Below are 21,639 nucleotides of genomic sequence, written 5' to 3' on the forward strand. Positions count from 1 at the left end.
TCAATTTTCCTTGTTGCTATGACTGCTTTCTTTTCAGATAAGACCAGTCCTTCTTGTTTACAAATTTTAGAGAAAATCTCTAAGTGTTTAATGTGTTCGTCTATATTTTTTGATGCTATAAGAATATCATCAATATAAACAAACATAAAGTTGAAATAATCTTTAAAAAGGTTATCCATCTTTCTTTGAAATATCTGGGGTGCATTAGTCAATCCCATAGGCATAACTTCTCAAATATAGTGTTCTTGTGGAGTAGAGAAGGCTGTGAATTTCTTACTCCCTTCTTCCATTCGAATCTGGTAAAATCCAGACTTATAATCAAATTTTGAGAGCACTTTAGCATTTCGTACACAACTAATTAGGTGTTCTCTACTCGGTATGAAGTACCCATCAAACTCTAGGATTTTATTAATACCTTGGTAGTTAATAACTAACCTGGGTTTCCCTCTTTTTATTTCACCATGATTTTTGACCAGAAATCCTGGGCTGCTATATGGTGAAACTCCTTCTTTGATTAGACCAAGGTCCAAATGTTCCTTGATAATTATTCTCATATCCCTTTGATCTGTTATGTTCATCGGGATAGGCTAATTGTAACACCCGGAATTTTAATACGTAAATTCGCATGCATAATTAGGAGAAATTAATTTTTAAAATAAGGGTTAAATGAATTTATGTGTTATTATGTGATTTATATGCATGATTTAATTTATTTTTTTAAGCATTTAACCCATAATTAGTGATTTTTATGATTTTTAGTATTTTAAATATTTGATCGCGTAGACGGGACCGTGGACGGACGAGATGACAACTTTCCACCCAAATGATTTTATGAGCCTTTTTAGAGCCCTAAAATATTATTTTGAGTTTTATTATCTCAAAATTTTTAGTATTTGATTTTATATAATTTTAGGAGTCCTTTTTATCCAAAATTAGCCAAGATAATGACTTTTAATCACTTTTAAAAATTCCCTTAATTTTAATTTCGGGATTTATGCTTTTACATCAGATTATTATTATTATTAGGACTTTTAAATAAAGTTTTGTTGGTATATTATCTTTATGTTGATTTTTATTATTTATTTAAATCATTATCTATTCTATTTAAACCAAAACAAATCAATTTCTACCCTACACAAATCCTTATCAGCCGACAACTCCCTTAGCTGCCTCCAACCTTTCTCCATCTTCTTCACGCCCCACAGCAGATTTCAGCCTCCATAGCCGATTTATTCAAGAAAAAAATTCGAGTTCTTCGTAGGTCCGTCGTCCCGGAGTCGTTCACGCGGTCTAGCTTCGTTTTAAAAATCAAAGGCATGTCTAAAACTTTTATTTGACCACCATATAAGCTACTATTCATGCATGATATTTTTATTTCAGAATTATTCATGAATATTTCGAATTCTATGGGAGTTTTGGTTGCTTGTTGCATAATTTGGTGGACACATGGTCATACTCACATTTTTTAACCAACATGGTTCGGTCCAGAGGTTGTGGCTCGGTCAAGGGGTGTCCTAGGGTGCCTAGGGTCGAGCTGGGTCCAGTGGTTCGAGCCATGCATGGCCAGGAGAGGAGCTGGTTCAGAACAGGTCCTAGGGTGCGCAGGTTGAGCGATGTTGGGAGATTGGGTCGTTCTCGGTCCATAAGGCGTGTTTTAGACTGATTCCAGTTGGGTTAGAACCACAAGACATAGGGGAAGGTAATACAAGTTGTGCTCCGGCCAGTGGTGGCCGGAGATGGGCGGCCGAACGGTCGGAAGTCCGGCGTCGCGCGCAGGACGCGAGCAGATGAAGGGATAGATGGTTTTGCTTCGTTCTCCTTCGTTAGGGATCGGTTTGGGCTGGTTTTTAGCTTGTTGGAAACGTCTTGAAGAGGGCTAGGGGTAGGTGGTGGTGCTCCGGCCAGGGGACGGCCGGAGCACGGCGGCAGCAGCCCCGGAAAGCTGCTGCTCGCACGGCCGAAGGTAAGGAGAGGAGGGGGGATCGGGTTGGGGGTTCTGGGTGGTTCCGGGTCGGGTCAGGGTAGTGGGTCGGGTCAGTAGGGTCTAGGGTCGGGTCAGGTAGGTCCGGGTCCGGGCTAGGTGGGCCGGGCTCGAGTATTTTAATTTTAAAATGTTTAATGTTTTAATGGGTTTTTGGGCCATTTAATTAGAAATAAAATTATTTGGGCTTCCAAATAATTTTATTTGGGCTTTCAAAATTATTTTTAAGTTAGCCCAATGATTTTTATGGGCTCGTAGGCCCACAGGAATTTTTGGGCCAGTCAGTGGATTTTGGGCCAGTCTAGAGTTTTATTGGGCTTAAGTTAAGTAATTAGGCTTAAATATTTTATTTAGGTCAAGTTAAGTTTAATTAAGTTATTTGAGCTAAAATATGATTATTGGATTTTATTTAAGTTTAATGGGCTTAGAGTGAGTGACCAGCAGTCTGGACCAACCCATAAAAATAAACTAAGTCCGGAATATATATTTAATTTTTTATGCATGAAGTCTATTTTAAGTAAAAGTATATTTATTATTAAAATTAATTAAATATATATTACGGACACATTTTAAGTGCATGCATACATGAAATATTTTATGATGTGTTTATGATTAAGATTTGAGCATGAAAAATATTTTATGGAAATTGAAGTGATGTGACAGCATAGAAGTGGTTTTACCACTGACACAGAGGTAGTTCTACTACCGGCATAGAAGTGGTTTTACCACTGACACAGAGGTAGTTCTACTACCGGCATAGAAGTGGTTTTACCACTGGCACAGAGGTAGTTTACTACCAGCATAGAGGTGGATTTATCCACCGCCACGTACGATGGTTCTTTAGACTGATCAGTCGGCACAGTTATTAGTCACATTCATGGATATGACCATACACAGTTTTTATGTTTATGACATGCTCAATTATGTTATGTATGATGAAGAAAGTTATGTTATGTATAAGATTTATGATTCAGCATTTATGTTATGAAAAATGTTTCCATGCATGCTCATATACATGTATATGTATTAGTATTTACGTGATACATTATTTTAACTCTTGTTATAAAGGATTAGACATGTTGAGCCTCTAGGCTCACTACGCTTATATGGTGCAGGTGAGTATGATGTAGCTCCTACCGGTGGCGAGGACGTATGAGCGAGCATGGCAGTGGCCCCGTGACCGTCGCAGTTATTTAGTCTATTATGATGAAATTCTGAAACATGTTTTATTTTATTATTGTTCCGCATATGAGATTTTTCAGCAGCATTGTTTATCATTTTAAATTGATGCAAGAAACATTTTAAGGATTTATTTATTTATTTAATATTTTTCAGGTTATTTAAGAAATATATGTTATTTTTATATACATATATGTATGGGCGTATATGTATAGTATTATTTAAAAAAAAAAAGTTTTTCCGCATTTTATTAGTATTAGGCGTTTCAATTGGTATCAGAGCACGGTCCTCGGAGGGTGTCCATCTGCCACGTGAAGCTCAGAAATCCTGCTACTGGTCTGTAAGTTTTAAATGTTTTAATAAGATTTAGAAGGAGCATATGTATTAATTTTAAGTATTTCATGTTAAGTAAGACTTTTGAAACCCTTAGTTATGCATTGCGATTTACGTAAAGAAATATGTGGTGGTACAGAATGCCTCCCAGACAGATTCCGTCGAATTTCGAGGACGAAATTCAATTTAAGGGGGGGAGAATTGTAACACCCGGAATTTTAATACGTAAATTCGCATGCATAATTAGGAGAAATTAATTTTTAAAATAAGGGTTAAATGAATTTATGTGTTATTATGTGATTTATATGCATGATTTAATTTATTTTTTTAAGCATTTAACCCATAATTAGTGATTTTTATGATTTTAGTATTTTAAATATTTGATCGCGTAGACGGGACCGTGGACGGACGAGATGACAACTTTCCACCCAAATGATTTTATGAGCCTTTTTAGAGCCCTAAAATATTATTTTGAGTTTTATTATCTCAAAATTTTTAGTATTTGATTTTATATAATTTTAGGAGTCCTTTTTATCCAAAATTAGCCAAGATAATGACTTTTAATCACTTTTAAAAATTCCCTTAATTTTAATTTCGGGATTTATGCTTTTACATCAGATTATTATTATTATTAGGACTTTTAAATAAAGTTTTGTTGGTATATTATCTTTATGTTGATTTTTATTATTTATTTAAATCATTATCTATTCTATTTAAACCAAAACAAATCAATTTCTACCCTACACAAATCCTTATCAGCCGACAACTCCCTTAGCTGCCTCCAACCTTTCTCCATCATCTTCTTCACGCCCCACAGCAGATTTCAGCCTCCATAGCCGATTTATTCAAGAAAAAAATTCGAGTTCTTCGTAGGTCCGTCGTCCCGGAGTCGTTCACGCGGTCTAGCTTCGTTTTAAAAATCAAAGGCATGTCTAAAACTTTTATTTGACCACCATATAAGCTACTATTCATGCATGATATTTTTATTTCAGAATTATTCATGAATATTTCGAATTCTATGGGAGTTTTGGTTGCTTGTTGCATAATTTGGTGGACACATGGTCATACTCACGTTTTTTAACCAACATGGTTCGGTCCAGAGGTTGTGGCTCGGTCAAGGGGTGTCCTAGGGTGCCTAGGGTCGAGCTGGGTCCAGTGGTTCGAGCCATGCATGGCCAGGAGAGGAGCTGGTTCAGAACAGGTCCTAGGGTGCGCAGGTTGAGCGATGTTGGGAGATTGGGTCGTTCTCGGTCCATAAGGCGTGTTTTAGACTGATTCCAGTTGGGTTAGAACCACAAGACATATGGGAAGGTAATACAAGTTGTGCTCCGGCCAGTGGTGGCCGGATATGGGCGGCCGAACGGTCGGAAGTCCGGCGTCGCGCGCAGGACGCGAGCAGATTAAGGGATAGATGGTTTTGCTTCGTTCTCCTTCGTTAGGGATCGGTTTGGGCTGGTTTTTAGCTTGTTGGAAACGTCTTGAAGAGGGCTAGGGGTAGGTGGTGGTGCTCCGGCCAGGGGACGGCCGGAGCATGGCGGCAGCAGCCCCGGAAAGCTGCTGCTCGCACGGCCGAAGGTAAGGAGAGGAGGGGGGATCGGGTTGGGGGTTCTGGGTGGTTCCGGGTCGGGTCAGGGTAGTGGGTCGGGTCAGTAGGGTCTAGGGTCGGGTCAGGTAGGTCCGGGTCCGGGCTAGGTGGGCCGGGCTCGAGTATTTTAATTTTAAAATGTTTAATGTTTTAATGGGTTTTTGGGCCATTTAATTAGAAATAAAATTATTTGGGCTTCCAAATAATTTTATTTGGGCTTTCAAAATTATTTTTAAGTTAGCCCAATGATTTTTATGGGCTCGTAGGCCCACAGGAATTTTTGGGCCAGTCAGTGGATTTTGGGCCAGTCTAGAGTTTTATTGGGCTTAAGTTAAGTAATTAGGCTTAAATATTTTATTTAGGTCAAGTTAAGTTTAATTAAGTTATTTGAGCTAAAATATGATTATTGGATTTTATTTAAGTTTAATGGGCTTAGAGTGAGTGACCAGCAGTCTGGACCAACCCATAAAAATAAACTAAGTCCGGAATATATATTTAATTATTTTTATGCATGAAGTCTATTTTAAGTAAAAGTATATTTATTATTAAAATTAATTAAATATATATTACGGACACATTTTAAGTGCATGCATACATGAAATATTTTATGATGTGTTTATGATTAAGATTTGAGCATGAAAAATATTTTATGGAAATTGAAGTGATGTGACAGCATAGAAGTGGTTTTACCACTGACACAGAGGTAGTTCTACTACCGGCATAGAAGTGGTTTTACCACTGACACAGAGGTAGTTCTACTACCGGCATAGAAGTGGTTTTACCACTGGCACAGAGGTAGTTTACTACCAGCATAGAGGTGGATTTATCCACCGCCACGTACGATGGTTCTTTAGACTGATCAGTCGGCACAGTTATTAGTCACATTCATGGATATGACCATACACAGTTTTTATGTTTATGACATGCTCAATTATGTTATGTATGATGAAGAAAGTTATGTTATGTATAAGATTTATGATTCAGCATTTATGTTATGAAAAATGTTTCCATGCATGCTCATATACATGTATATGTATTAGTATTTACGTGATACATTATTTTAACTCTTGTTATAAAGGATTAGACATGTTGAGCCTCTAGGCTCACTACGCTTATATGGTGCAGGTGAGTATGATGTAGCTCCTACCGGTGGCGAGGACGTATGAGCGAGCATGGCAGTGGCCCCGTGACCGTCGCAGTTATTTAGTCTATTATGATGAAATTCTGAAACATGTTTTATTTTATTATTGTTCCGCATATGAGATTTTTCAGCAGCATTGTTTATCATTTTAAATTGATGCAAGAAACATTTTAAGGATTTATTTATTTATTTAATATTTTTCAGGTTATTTAAGAAATATATGTTATTTTTATATACATATATGTATGGGCGTATATGTATAGTATTATTTAAAAAAAAAAAAAGTTTTTCCGCATTTTATTAGTATTAGGCGTTTCAATTATATCTGACGAATTCATACTATTTGTCTTCCTTTAGAGTAAGACTAGCTTTGAGTTGATTTCTATCCCACCATGCCAAAGGATGCTCGTTGTAACTTTCTTTGAGCCTCTTTTTGACATCTTCAAGGGATACCTTATTTTCTAACTCTATATCTCTGTGATTCAGAGTCACCTTGAGAAGCTTCATATCCTCTGTTTGGAGTTCTTGTTCTGTTGTTATTTTCAACATGGTTTTTCCAAACCTTCTTGGATCTTTCATATTTGGGTGAAAAAGTTGTCCTTTATCACCACGCTGACTGCGAAATATTATCGGCAATTGTCGATAAAAAGCAACTTTGAGTCTTTGAACGATAATTTTATGATCACAAATTGTAGTGAACATAAGTCTTCTTGACTCATTGTCTTGTGTGTACTTCTTAAACATTTTTAAGAAGTTATTTCCTAACAGGATATCAGCTCCTGTATCATGGAAATAGATTGGTGGTGTCTTTACCTTGTACCAAGGTGTTTGACCTGCTCCTCCCATGAGGATTTCTGCTTGTTTTATTCCTTTTCAAAGAATTAAAATTCTTCTAGAGAAATCCCGTCCAGCAATTTTTGGCAATTCTTCTTCACATTCTTCAGGGAAGACTCCTCTTTTTGCTGTACAAATTCCTGCTCCCGAGTCAATATAAGCTGCAAAGTATTCAGCCTTATATTGTTCATACAACATTTCTATTGGAATGTATATGGAGAAAGGACTTGCTGTCATTTTTAAAGGGATTACTAAATGGCCCTGCCATTTTTAACAGACTGTGTTGCAACTCAGTAATTCGATTAAGACTTTTCACCTTTAGTTTTCCTAAGGCTTCAGAAGGTAGAGTATGGTTACTTCTTTCTACTTCTTCGATGCGTCCTAGTAAATCATGTTCATGACTTACTAATTTCAATAGTTGCTTCTTCCTCTGTTTGTAAACAGAGTTTTCGAATCTGTTTAAGGGATTGTCCCTTATCCAATTCTCTTGGTTTTCCATCTCGTAGAATTTTTATTGAATCCTCCAAGTCTTCTCTTTTGCCATAAACTCTATTCCTTTTTCAAGGCATTTCCATGGTTTATGGTCCTCCAGAAATTTTAGGCCAAGAATGAGCTGATCCATTTCTTTTCCTGAAATTCCACAGATTTAAACTTCCAATTCTCCAATATTTATCATTCCTTGGTAAGTTTCTTTTTCTTGTTGTTCCGAATAGTAAATCGAGTTACAAGGGAACTGATTCCGATGACTTGTAATTTCGAATACTATTTTCACTTATTTCCATCCTTCTGGAGATCAAAGTTTTCCTATTATAAAAAACTCATTTTCTTCTGGTGGAATTTCTTGAATAGGAGATTTGTCCCATCTCCTACTTGTCATTCGGTCTCCTTGGAAAGATAACCTTCGGGGTTCTATTTTAAGGTCTCTGTATAGAACATGTATGTCTTGAATTTGAATGTCTGTTTCCTGAATTAAAGGAAACTCGATTCTTTCCGGGTATATTGCATGAGCAACTTTCCCAAATATCTCTGGAATTTCAATGAACTCATTTCTAATAAATAATTCAGAATGGTGAGTATTAGAAAGAGCATATGAAATTTGATATGTAATAGAATATGGCCTATTACCTTCCTTCATTAGTCTTTTTTCCTTGAAGTTTTGATGCAACGTCAAGGCTCGACTAAAATCTCTATCAGCTAAATTGTAGGCTATTCTTGGATAAATAACTCCCACAATTTTCTGCGCACAAATTTCCTGAGATAGTTCCTAGAACCGCATCTTGTATATTCCCCATTCTTTTATCGCATACTACGATATATATGGGTGAATCTATTCCTTCTTTAAAAGTAGCTTTGATCATAATCTGGATTGCTCCAATATGAATCCAAGACATTGTCTTTGCTACTTCTGCTTTTAATTTCTGTAATTCATCTCGAATTTCTTCAAAGGGAATCAACTGCATCTCAATTTGATTACTGGTTAATTCCATAGGAATCACCATTTCCCTTCTGGATATCTTATAAATCAAATTATGTCTTTTTTATCTTAGCCCTAGGTTTCCTAAAACTCTTTCAACTTGTCCTGCCGAAAAATCCTTGGTACTTCTGTAGTGTTGGATTTTCTCTCATAATCCTTTGAACCATATTATGAGATATCGTGGTTTGACTAAAGAACCCAGCCAAACTTTCATGTGTTTCATGTCGAAACACCTTCTCTTTACTCTGATTCTGATTCATCCTCAGAAACTTCTTGACTAAATAATATCTCTTCTTCGTATATGCTTTCATCTGATGGGATATCCTCAAATTGATATACTTGGACTAGATCTTGAAAGAAAACCGCATCATCCATATCTGGTGTTGCTTCAAAGAGTTTGACTCTTTTTTTCTCGTTTTCTGGACAATTTGTAGATATATGTATTTTTGCTCCACATGTCCAGCAGTTGCAATCCTTGAAACTTTCACTTGTCCTTGTATGAGTTCTTCTGAAAGTTCTTCTTGATTATGTTCTTCCCCTGCTTTGTGATGAGCCTGTTGCTGGGGACGTTCTTGTAGGTCCACTTCTTCTACCTGATTTATAGGATCTGGCTTTTTGTTTGGACCAAAATGTTCTTGGTTTCCAAGAACTCTTCATTCTTTTATTATAGGGATTATTTCTAAATTTCTTCCTTTTAAATCCCTGTGTTCTGTTTCCAATGATACATTCATTCTTGTAGATCGTTTTCTCTACAACACAAAGGTGTACGCTTATCTATACCCCTTATTTTCTTGTAGTTCTTTTGTAATGCTGCCATATTGCACAATTCTGCCAATTTTCCTTTCAAAAAGGACGCGCGTCTTGCCAATGTATCAAGATTACCTGGAACGTATTCTTTAATAAGCATTTCTCTCCAGGGACTTGACATTTTTGCGAAAAATAGCTGAATAGCTACATTTTCCTCGACTCCCGAATTCCATCTGTATTTAGTGAATAACATAATGTATTCATCAACTAAACAGATATCATGTCATTCGAGGCTATACAGAGCTTGAGTATATCTTCTCTTTTTCTCTGTATCTTGATTATTGAAATAGTCTACCCCTATGAATTGTGCTTTAAATAGGGTGGTCATTCTTTCTCCAATCTCGCTGAGGGATTCTCCTGCTAAGATTGATTCCTTCGTATCTGGCATAGTCATCTCCCATGCGATCTTGACAGATCCCATTAGACTTATTTCTAGAAGTCTAATGAATCCTTCTTTATTGAGATCTAATGTCCCTGCTGCAATTCTCATAGCTGACGTCCAATCATCTATAAGATCTTCTCTGTTTTTGAAGTCCAAAACATCAAGGTTTAACATAACCCCATAAGGATGTATCGGGTCTAAAACAGTTTTTCCATAAGGAGTTTGATGTAGTGGTATTTTACTCCTTCTTGATCTGGTTCCTGCTGGATGTGAATTTTCTCCCACATGAAACTCACTATGTGGTTCTTCTGTTTTTACCACATATCTTAGGGGATTTTCCATGGGTTGTTCACCCTCAGGGGAATTCATTTTTAGATTTACAACTTTGAGATTCGCAAAAGAATCCGCAAGATCTTGTAGATCCTCGAGATTTAATTTTTCTAAAGTAGTCATCAGATAGTGTTTTTCTCTGATACTGCTTTTATAAGATTAATCATCATTTCATCATTATTTAAAGGTTTTTGAACCATTTTGGTTTTATCTTTCTGATGTAACAAAGGTTCGGTACCAAACGAGAGTGGTAACCTTCCTGCTGTATTTCCTTTTCTAGAACCAGAAGTATGTTTTAGGTTTAGGATTTTATTTTGAAGATCCTTTAGAGTTCCAAGAATTTCTTCTTGTTTCTTAAGGATTTTTTCAATTTGTCGAGGTATTTCATACAACTGATTGCTGTAATATTGTACCGTCTTTTGAATTTCTCTAAGATATCCGGAGAGTTTAGAGGAATCTGGGGTAATCTCTAAAAATTTAGAGTTAAAAATCATTTTTCTTTATCTCTTCAAATTTGAGAGCATTAGTCGCAACCTGTTGTAAGTAATCTATTGTGAATAGATTAACTTGTTTATAGGATTTCGTATGGATAAAATCCTCTTGATTCAAACCTTCGTTTGAAGTCATCTTTTTGTAAAATCTTCTCATCAACAAAGAAAAACATGAATTAACCAATAATATTATGTCTGAATAATTAACCTAAAGCTCTGATACCATTTTTTCGCATAATTCTTTATACTGCAAATGAGCACAAAATCTCCAGATTCAAGCATAAAATCTTTAAAAGTTAAGCATAGAACCTATAGATTTTAAGCATTGATTAGCATAAATCCAGCACAAGAATTAAATATTAAAATATTCAAGTTTGGTGGTCCTAGGGAGTTATAGTAAAGAATCTTTTGTTTAGGGAGTTATAATAAAGTTAGGAAGGGTATTAGGAATTTTAGGACAATTCACTCTTAATTCAATTTATAATTATTTCATTAGAACATATATATAGAATAAGATATGCAATTTGTCTCTTATAATCTATTAATAAAATTTATTTGATAATTTGTAATTTGTATCTCAAATATTTGAGAAAACTACAAATTTGGTCATGTATGTTTGTCACTTTACGATTTTGATCATCTATGTTCTCATATTTCAGTTTTAGTCCTGCATGTTCCGATTTTTGGTAATTTCGGTTTTTTTTATTCGAAAATGCTTACGTGACACTGTACACTTCAGCTCCACATCAGCACTGAATTGGTGCCACGTCAGCGCCACGTCAGAAAAAAGTACTAAAATTGCCAAAAAATAAAGATAGCGGACTAAAACTGAAATCTAAAAATATAAAGGACTGAAATCACAAAGTGACAAATATACATGACTAAAAAAGTAATTTTTCCCAAATATTTTATCAATAATTATCCGGTGCATAATTGATGCTATATATTCTTTGACAAGAATATGAAAATACAGAACATTCGTATATTAATCACAACTTTTGATTTTAAATTGGACTCTGCATCATGACCAATACATTTCGTGAAGAGTTTTTTTTTTTTTTTTTTTTTTATCTTAAGTTATTGCGTACAATGCTTTCTTGCGCTTTGATGAAAGGATTTCAAATATATTAAAATGCATTTTTTTATTGTTGTTTAGATAACTAAGACCATAAATTTCAAATCCACTCTTTTTATGTTTATATAATATCTCATATGAAGTTATGAACTATGATGAATTTCAGATCCAACCAATAATAGTGTCATTTGAAATTAATTGTACTTTTTATATAACTAATAAGTAAATAAGTAGTTTATGTGTCGGATTTAAGATTTGATATATTGTTTCATTGTAAACATAAAATACTATATAAATCTATGAATTTGAGATTCTTCAATCCAAGCGCAACCTGATTTAGAGTTTTATGATCATCAATTAACGATGAACATATATATATAATGATCTTGTAATGCACTTTATATGTTTATTGTTGAAAGTTTCGTTTTCTTTGTAAATATAAGTTTTAAAATAGTTTTATTTATTAAAAACATGGGTTTTTTATATGTAATTTAATTTTTTTTTAATAATTACTTTGAATGGAAACTCCACCCGTAACGGTGGATGCAACCTCAAATTTGTTTTTGTTTTGTTTTTTAATTTGTTTTTGTTTGTTTGTTTTATTTACGAGAATAAAATCTTGAAGCATTATTTATGACATTCTAGTATTATATTTTCTGATTAAATATTTTTTCCATTTAGAAATACTAGTGACTTGCGTGCAATGCGCATGTTTGTTAATATATGTATTATTAAACTATAGAAGATAAAATATATGTAAAAGTTGTTATTATTATTATTATTATTATTTATTTTATTTTTTTTAAAAAAAGTATCTTCATAGAGTTAAACACATGATGTAAGTTATTTTTCAAAATCTGAAAATCAACATATTTGATTTTTTAATTTAAAATTATTTTATTAGGTAGAGGGTAATTTTGGAAATTCATTTGAAAGTATTAAAACAATTAATGTAACCTTCTCTCACTTTATTAAATAGTAATAGTAATAGATAAGCTTTTAAAACATATATAATCAATTTTCTCTTTTTTTTTCTTTGTTTTACAAAGATTTTGAAATAAAAAAATTATAGAGATATCTTATACCTATTTAAAGAAGTTCGAATCTTTGGGTTCCGACATATCTTGAGCAAGAGATCAGGAAAAAAAAAAAAAAAAACGAAAGAAAAAACAGAGATTCTTATAGGGACAGAAATTAGATAAGAGAGTCATGTCATGTGACGAATAAAAAGTTTAGTGAAGTCTCGTTGGATTTGTACTCTCAACTATCACCGACGTAACGAGGTTCATAATCACAAGACTCCTTATCCAATTTCAAACGCCTTTCGTCTCCACACGTCGCCCTCTTTTCCCTTTCCCCATTTCTTAATTCTTACTTCCGTCTTTTCCTATTTCTTTATTTGCTGCGTTTTCACTCACAATGCTCAAAACACCTATTCTAATCAAAGGTATGTTCTTTCCTTGTTGGGCATCTCGCACTTGGTGCAATCAAGCAGTCGCATTATCATCCTGTTGCCGTTTTTTGCTTGATTTTTTTCCTAGCTACATCGTAATTCTTGCATGTGTGATGGGTTTGTTTTATGCGAATGTGAAGCTTGTGTAATCATGTATATTGCTGTAAAAGATTATGTAGTGCAATTCTTGGGCCAGAAAATTGGTTCTTGGACTGATGAAGTCTATTTCAGCAGATTGTAAAGTGGAAGTTTTTGGAGTGTTATGGGGTTGAGTATAGGTTTTCTTTGGAGGCTTTTTTTTTTTAACCTTTCTTGAGTTCTCATATAGTTGAATGAAATTCAGGTTGCATTGGGATTTGGCAGTCATCACACTGACACATGGCTTTTACTCTGTACTCGGGAGAGCTTTCCAATGGCCGAACCATTCTCTTCCGTGCTAAATTGCCCCTGGCTAAAAGAATGTGTTCAAATGAATGGAACTCCCGACACTTGAAATTGTCGAAAGCTCATCAATTTTGTAAAGGGTTTGGGTCGAAATGCTCAAATCTATTCTCTGGAGGAATGGATAGGACCGTTTCAACCCGTCCGAGTAATGCAATAATAGCTGAGGTGACTTATACTTTTAGCCCTTTTTACTGCTTTACAACATCGAGTTTTATCTTTGGAACTCACCATAATTGAATTGTTTGAATGGCGTGAAGAAAGTAAACTTTGTTAGGGAGGCGACACTCGTTGCATGGAAGCAATGGAGCTATGTTGGGAGTGCAGCAGTCTTACTTTCGTTAACCTTGTTGATCATCCCTGCAGCCGATGCTGCGGACGCTCTCAAAACTTGTGCTTGTTTATTGAAGGAATGCAGGTAAATTGACGAATACATGCTGCGGTGCTTGTGGAACGAGCATTTTTTAGTGATAATTAGGAAGTGGCTTTAGGGTATCAAGGTTTTGAAATTCCTTCACATGAGCAATCAGATTGTCAAAAGTTGAAGTTCACTGCATTTCTCTATTCTGTGGTGAACAAATTTTTAACATCTGACATAGCATTTACATGGTCGAAGGCTAATATGATTTTTGAAGTTTTTGGCTTGTGGTTTATGGTTTTGGATGGTTTTATTCCAAGGACTAGACTAAAATTCAATATTCTCGATATGATTAAAGCTTGCGTTTGTAAGGCCCCTTTATTTCCTTAGTTTACGATCTTTCTGAGCTTTTCTCTTATGTGCCATAAAAATCGTGCCGGTTGAACGAAATAGTGCAGACGACAGACCCTTGAGGCCGTGAATGATTACTTCATTTTACGTTATCCAATTGCATGATATTTGCACAGGTTAGAACTTGCCAAATGCATAGCAAACCCATCATGTGCCGCTAATGTTGCTTGTCTTCAGACATGCAATGATAGACCCGATGAAACTGAATGCCAGGTAACATTGTCATCTTCCTTGACTGTCAGTGTGGTTGTGTATCTGCCAGGTCCTTTTCTGATCAGAAGTAAATCATGTGACACAGATTAAGTGCGGAGATTTGTTTGAAAATAGTGTCGTAGATGAGTTCAATGACTGTGCAGTCTCACGAAAGAAATGTGTGCCTCGTAAATCTGATGTAGGTGAATTTCCGGCTCCTGACCCTGCCATTCTTGTGCAAAACTTCAAACTCGATGACTTCAACGGGAAGTGGTTTATAACTAGTGGTTTAAATCCTACATTTGACACCTTCGATTGCCAATTGCACGAGTTCCATACTGAGTCAGACAAACTTGTGGGGAACTTGTCGTGGCGGATAAAGACTCCAGATAGTGGTTTCTTCACTCGATCAGCAGTCCAGAAATTTGTGCAAGACCCGAAATATCCAGGGATATTGTACAATCATGACAACGAGTTTCTTCACTACCAAGATGATTGGTAACTCTTCTTTTTTAACATGATTCCGTTATATTCATCTGGCTGTGATTGTATGAGGTGTGTTTGGTTGGCTTTTGAGTGGAGATTCGTGGCCAAACGAACTTTGAAAGTTCAGTTTGTTTTTTCCTCAAAAAAGTTTTTACTAGCGATAGATATGTTTCAAATCAATTATTCAACATATAATAATAACATAATCACTTTGTTTCTCTCTATTTTTTCCCCACAAGCGATGAGGTTGTGTTAAGATTGAGAAATTTGGATTTGTTGGAGGATTTCAAAGCACTAGGTCATGGAGTTTGTTTGAAATTGAATTGAAAGAAAAAAATATATATTTGGACAGTATAAGGGTGTGTTTAGATGGAGGGATTTGAAGCTATGGATTGTAACCGAATGATCTGTATCTGAAATGCACCTGAGCAGGTATATTCTCTCGTCCAAGGTGCTTAATGAACCAGATGACTACATATTTGTGTACTATCGAGGAAGAAATGACGCCTGGGATGGATACGGAGGCGCTGTGCTATACACACGAAGTCCTGTTCTGCCTGAAAGCATTGTACCTCAAGTGGAAAAGGCCACTCAAAGCATCGGGCGTGATTTCAGCAAGTTCGTCAAGACGAATAACACTTGTGGGCCTGAACCTCCCCTTGTCGAAAGAATAGAGAAGACAGTAGAGGAAGGCGAGGAGATAATCGTTAAAGAAGTTGAAGAGATCGAATCTGAGGTAGAGAAAGTGACTAAAACTGAAATAAGCTTGTTCCAGAGACTGGTCGATGGATTTAAAGAGCTTCTGAAGGATAAAGACTATTTTTTGAGGGAGCTGAGCAAAGAAGAGATGGATGTTTTGAGCGAACTTAAAATGGAAGCTGCTGAGGTTGAGAAACTCTTTGGGAGAGCTTTACCAATTAGGAAATTAAGGTGAGTTAATAGTAGTTTGTGTTGTACAAATAAAGTTTAATGAGAGAACAGAAAATCTGGAAATCCATGTTTGATCTTTTCGTTTCCATACCATTTTCTGTGAATACCTGGCAATATATAATCATAGCATTTCCCATTTTTGCTATATTGGATCTTTTCATGATTATTCGATTCCATTTATCATGAGCCCAGTTACTAATTTTAGTAAATTGTAAATAAATATCATGTACCGCTTCCAGAATGGATGTCAGAGTTTAGTTTTGCAGGCTCTCGTCTAGTTGGCTTGAAGCTTGCATGATGAAATATTAGTAGTGTAGACAGGGTCAGGACGGGGATACTAAGAACCAAGAAGTGTCGAAGTTGGGACGAAACATAGATGTCGACTTGCCCACGACAGTACACAAAATAGGGGTATCGGTCAAGGGGAAGAAAGTGATAAGAGAGGAGTGTAGTGACAGTTTTGTAGGTTCTAATGGTCTTGCCGTTTCCGTCCCGAAACGAGGAGGTTACCTCTTGTGGCGGAACAACAGGGTGTTCGCAGCACGGATGGTGTGCGGCCCCTATTATTGAAAGCAGATTGAGCTCACCTTCCCTCAGTCTCGTGCTTCTTGTCATCACTAACAAATAATTATGTAAACCATAGCCCATATTCATTCGATACCTAAAAAGTAAGGGGTGATTGAATTTATATGCTGATAATAACTCTCAATCTTGTAACAACAGTACTCAGAACAGAAATCAACACAGAAGGATTTAAGATACAGTAGATGATGAGTGAAAGTTTCTTTAAAAGAAGTTGAAGGTTTACACTTCACATCTAATCTAAGGTAATACGAGGCACAAAATCAAACCTATTCATCCTTTCAAAAATCCAATTTACAAGAAGTTGAAGATTTACATCTGATCTAGGTTGTAATATGAAATGCATACTTATCCATCCTTTCAAGAATCCCACCTGCTTTCCTCTTCGCCCTTGAAGTTCCTGTTAGTGCAACCTGAGTGAGACTTTGACATGCATGATCGACCCCCCTAATCTCCTTTAACTTTCTTTTGTCATTATAACACATCGCGTAAAGAATCGCGACACAAGCTTCCTTGTTATGGTCATCAGTGTTGCCCTTGAGTATTTTGAGAAGGAGGACTATCCCACCGTGGAGTTCCATCTCTTCGATAGCCTTTTCGTGAGTAGAAAGTGCAGCAAGAATCTTCAACCTTTCATAGAGAAGTACAGAACCTACAATCTTGCGCAGTAAAACACCAATTGCCCCTTCAGAAATAGCTTTCTCGCGATTCTCAACCACAGTACAAAGATTTTGCAGAGCTGAAGCTGCATCCTTCGAAGCCAGCAGATGCCCTTCTGCAAGAAGATCAACTAAGAGCTCAACAATGCCCAAACTTCCTAATTCGTGTTTCTTTGAGTCAAGGGATGATAATGCAGAAAGTACTGCAGCAGCATAGCATCTGATTTCAACTCTTTCGCTTTTTAAAGACTCGATTACAAGAGAGACAGCTGATGGAATTTCGGAAACCATCTTCGTGACATTGATGTCATGAACGGATATGTTCAGAATTGTCGCAACAAAATCTTCTAGAAGATCATCATCAGAATATACCCCACCGAGTAAAATTGGATCGAATAACCGAGGAATGGCGTATGAAACATCCGCAAAAAGAGCTCTGAAAGATGGTAATCTATTTGTGAGCATTCGGAGTTCTTTTCCTGCACTTTTGGCATCAGAAAGAGAAGAGGATGATAACTTTTCCAGAAGTTCAACCAGATGATCCGAGTTTTGGTGAGCTGAATTTTCTTGATCCTCAACAGTCATCGTACATGGCACATCATAGTTATGCAACTTGCACCATTTCACCACCATGTTCTTGATAGAGAGATTCGGTATAAGAACAGTATGATCCAGTAATTGATGGGTCTGAGGGCATCTCGGATGACCATCTTTCAGCCATTGCTGGATAAATCGCCGATTGTATGTCTGCAAGATTCCAACCCAAAAAATCGCATCACGTAATCATCAAGAACGCATAGAACAATATGGCCTCAATGATGGGCTAGGCAAACACACACAGATTTCACATTTCTAAATTTAAATTCAAAACCTTAATTGATTACATCAAAAGAAGAGCTTCAAATTCTGTAAATTGAAATCCTTCATGAATTCGAGAAACTTGGAGTCAAATCTAGTTTTTTGCCTCAGAATATATAGTTCATTCATCTGATATCATCTTCCAATGCCCAAAAACTTCCCCGAATAAACATAGAACTAAATCCTAATCATCAACAAAAACCCATTATCAGATCATATTCACTACTCCACGCCCATATCAATAAATTCAATACATAATTAAAATTTAACAAACTACCAACTACTGATTATAAAAACAGGGCTACTCCATATTCAAGATTCACAAACAATTAATTTCCAAAATAAAAAATAAAATTTGAAGATGAAATCAACCTGACCCGAGGCTAAAACAACAGGGTCTTTGAGAAGAAGCCCAGAAATGGGGCACCTGAATTGGAGAGGTCCCCCTTGATCACCATCATCACTCAAGCCATAAAGAGCCCTCGAGTAATTGGGAGATTGTTGGGGCTGAGAATAGTGAAACAAAATCAAGTTTCTAATTGCAAGCAAAGTTCTGATGGCATGATCAGTAACCTTCAAGCAGTAATAATCGTCACTCTCATCTTCAATGACTAATTCCACCAATCTTTCCAGCTCTTTCTTGAGCTCTGTAACTTCTCCTTCGATTCCGGCCATTCTCCCAACCAAGAATTATATCATCAAATGGAGAATTGTATTTGTTGCTCTCACCTTCATATATAATCACTGCAAACGGTTTAGCTTTACCGTTATGATTTTATTTTTATTTTTAATATTATTTTGTTTATTTGGATAGAAATATAAAATTTCTGCTTTTTTTTTTTATAATAAAATAAAATTTTATTGTTAGTATTTTATGATTGTTATTATTTATATAAGGGGTTTTCTTGTTATGAATTATGATCATTGATCCAATATGGCTAAATTCATTTGTAAAATAGTGTAATTCAAATTAATTATCATTTTTAGTTTTTCTTTTTTTGCTTTTATTTTTGGTGAGTTAGTCCATCTAACACATGGTTCGAATTAAGCAGATTTTTTTTTCTGAAAAAATAATACTTATAAATTGATTTTTTCTTTCTTTCTTGTTTTAAGTGAAAAAGAAGATTGTTATAATCGAGTCTTGAAATTTAGAATTATTTCAAATTTGGGATACACATGATCGGCGTTAAGTTTGACATTATAACAACATAAAAAAATGACATTATAATTTTATTTTTAGTGAAAAGTTTTGGAAATATGTTTTAGAGGATTTGTTTTTGGAATATAAGACGTATTTGGTTTCATTTTTGGGTAGCTTAGATATTTTTTGTTATATATCAAATCATGCAAAATTTTATTTGATAAATCTAAAAGGTGTCTTTAGATTAATATTTGTGCGGATAATTGTTAGGGTGAGATGTTTAAAATCTTAAAATATAGTATATTTTATTAAAATACTATACAATTATAGAGTATTTTTGTGAATTTTATTAAAATACTAGATATATATAGTAGTATATAATAATAAAGTGCTATGCCCACATGGGCATAAGCGAGTTGATAAGGTCTGAGGTGACGTGAGAAGAGATTCTCCAGCATTGCGGGTTCGATCCTCGTGTGGAGCATATTCTCTGCTGAAATATTGTGGGGTATGCTCTGGGGGTTAGGCCATGTTGCTCCCTCCTTCAGGTTTCTGACGCTCGTACACATCCCTCGATTTAATCTCCGCATGAGTTAATGTGTTTCTGACTCATGTGAAAGTGGGATCCCCCTTCGAGATCAACCCTTTTAAAAAAATATATATAATAGTGCTATAAAATCTTGAACTAGATATTATAAATTAAAGTGCTTAATTTCCTTATTAGTGTGCTCATGTTATCTTTTTACAATCTATCGGCATGCTATTTTCCACGTTTGCTTCTAATTAATTCGATGAAATGACATGTTCATATAATGAGCAGGTAAATTACAAATTCCATCGTAAATGTCCACATTTTATCGTTTTCATCATGTAATGTGTTAAAATTTGGTTTATTTTCACATGAAGCATATTTTCATGAGCATGTTGACATGAAGTTAGATAGATTATTAATGTTTGATGTCACGTTAACGATATTTTAAAATTATATCAGTACTGTTTAATGTCATCTTATCGATCTACAATAACATTAACAAATTCGTAAGATTAAATTAAAATAAAAATTTGACAACTCATCCAAAAACCAAAATCTACCACTGCGATAAATTTTGTAATTTTCCAAGATATTTCAGACCGTTGCCTCTGTAATCTATAATTTTTATTTAATTCGATTTTATTTTAGTGGTTAGTTTTTCAATGTTGTGGTATTTTTTTTTTTATTTCAAGTGATGACAAGCTCTGGACTTCAAACTTTCAATTTTAAATTATTGAAACAGTGTTGTTTGTCACACTACATGTTTCGGGACATATGACATATGTTTCTTTCTTTCTTTTTTTTTTAACAAAAGGAAATCGTAAGTAATGGGACAAAAATACAATGAAAATTCTTTTTAAACCACAAAACGTACAATGTCTTAAATGTTGCACAAATTGTTTTCATCCATCTAAGACTCGCTGTCTCGTTATTTTTTGATATACACTGATTAAACACTTGGCCATACAAATGCTTAAAAATCACGCTAGTCAGTACAACACTCACTTGAGAATGTGTCGACAAGGAAATTAAACATATAAAATGAATCAAGCTTTCACATATCTCACCAATTCGAACAACCCTTAAATTGACAATTTTTCACATGAAGCTAAATTTCATCCATCTGATAAAAAGAGAAATATATGAATAATATAGCTATGGCTTATTTTCACCAGTTCACTCAACTTGACATAGATTCATTCAATTCCAGAACCTGCTCTCATTATTTTGTGACACACATGAAATATCTTATAATATGTTATGTTTTAAAGATATATAAATTTAAAAAAGCATACACTTTTTATATACATAAATGCGATAGCTTAAATTGTTAATAAAAAATTACAAATCAAAAATTACAATTAATGTCCGTAGAACAATAGATAACACGAATATATATCATTATATCAAGTGTGTAATATTGTGAGTTTCGATAAATGAAAGACGCACGTACGTAAATTGTAAAAAGGAAAGTATTTTTTCAGTCTAATAATTTGTTTCTTTATGGGATTTTGTCTACTATTACCTTTCATTTTTTTTTTAATATTGGTATTGGTTATAATAATTTTTTAATTTAAGAGATTGTGGTCCATTACTATCGGAATATTCAATATTTACTAGAAAATGCTCAGTGTGTGTGGTGAGACTAAATCACATTTCGATATCACAATTCGTTGACTTTTCCTAATAACATGCATTAACTAGTAAAATTTGTTTGTTTTTTTATGTAAAATTTGTTTCAAGTAAACTTACAATTTCCCACTAAAGAAATTGCAAAAAGTTTTGTCATTTAGCTTCCATGACCGTTTAATCAAAATTTTCCGATAATAATTGAAAATTTCGAAATAAATGAACTAAAATAACCAAAATTTATTGTAATCAAGAACACAAAAAAAAAAGGAAAATAATTGGAAAAAAAATAAATAAATTGACGGGAAAAGAAAAAATTAATTTCCACGATCATAATTATTCCTATGCTGCCTGC

At 34.8% G+C, this 21,639-nt stretch overlaps 2 protein-coding genes across 2 annotated transcripts; one reads left to right on the forward strand and one right to left on the reverse strand.

Annotated features, from left to right (window-relative positions):
- The first annotated feature begins 12,858 nt into the window (after nucleotides 1-12,858).
- LOC140871521 (violaxanthin de-epoxidase, chloroplastic) lies at nucleotides 12,859-16,028 on the forward strand. Its single transcript, XM_073274056.1, has 6 exons — nucleotides 12,859-13,059; nucleotides 13,409-13,674; nucleotides 13,767-13,924; nucleotides 14,392-14,488; nucleotides 14,574-14,965; nucleotides 15,386-16,028. The coding sequence occupies exons 2-6, from the start codon at nucleotides 13,444-13,446 to the stop codon at nucleotides 15,885-15,887; spliced, it is 1,380 nt and encodes a 459-aa protein (XP_073130157.1). The 5' UTR covers nucleotides 12,859-13,059; nucleotides 13,409-13,443; the 3' UTR covers nucleotides 15,888-16,028.
- A 641-nt stretch (nucleotides 16,029-16,669) lies between these two features.
- On the reverse strand, nucleotides 16,670-18,657 carry LOC140871941 (U-box domain-containing protein 9-like). Its single transcript, XM_073274684.1, has 2 exons — nucleotides 18,355-18,657; nucleotides 16,670-17,871 (listed from the first exon to the last, which is right to left on the reverse strand). The coding sequence occupies exons 1-2, from the start codon at nucleotides 18,655-18,657 to the stop codon at nucleotides 16,789-16,791; spliced, it is 1,386 nt and encodes a 461-aa protein (XP_073130785.1). The 3' UTR covers nucleotides 16,670-16,788.
- Nucleotides 18,658-21,639: the final 2,982 nt, after the last annotated feature.

The sequence above is a fragment of the Henckelia pumila genome, unplaced genomic scaffold (genome assembly GCF_033568475.1).
Source record: "Henckelia pumila isolate YLH828 unplaced genomic scaffold, ASM3356847v2 CTG_461:::fragment_3, whole genome shotgun sequence".
NCBI classification, from domain to species: Eukaryota; Viridiplantae; Streptophyta; class Magnoliopsida; order Lamiales; family Gesneriaceae; genus Henckelia; species Henckelia pumila.

Excerpts from the sequence above, each read along its gene's own strand:
- LOC140871521 (XM_073274056.1), top strand. The coding sequence starts at position 13,444 with ATGGCTTTTACTCTGTACTCGGGAGAGCTTTCCAATGGCCGAACCATT. Across the intron at positions 13,675-13,766 it reads GTAATGCAATAATAGCTGAG|AAAGTAAACTTTGTTAGGGA; the intron begins GTGACTTATACT and ends AATGGCGTGAAG. Across the intron at positions 14,966-15,385 it reads CTTCACTACCAAGATGATTG|GTATATTCTCTCGTCCAAGG; the intron begins GTAACTCTTCTT and ends GCACCTGAGCAG.
- LOC140871941 (XM_073274684.1), bottom strand. The coding sequence starts at position 18,657 with ATGGCCGGAATCGAAGGAGAAGTTACAGAGCTCAAGAAAGAGCTGGAA. Across the intron at positions 17,872-18,354 it reads TTGTTTTAGCCTCGGGTCAG|ACATACAATCGGCGATTTAT; the intron begins GTTGATTTCATC and ends GGAATCTTGCAG.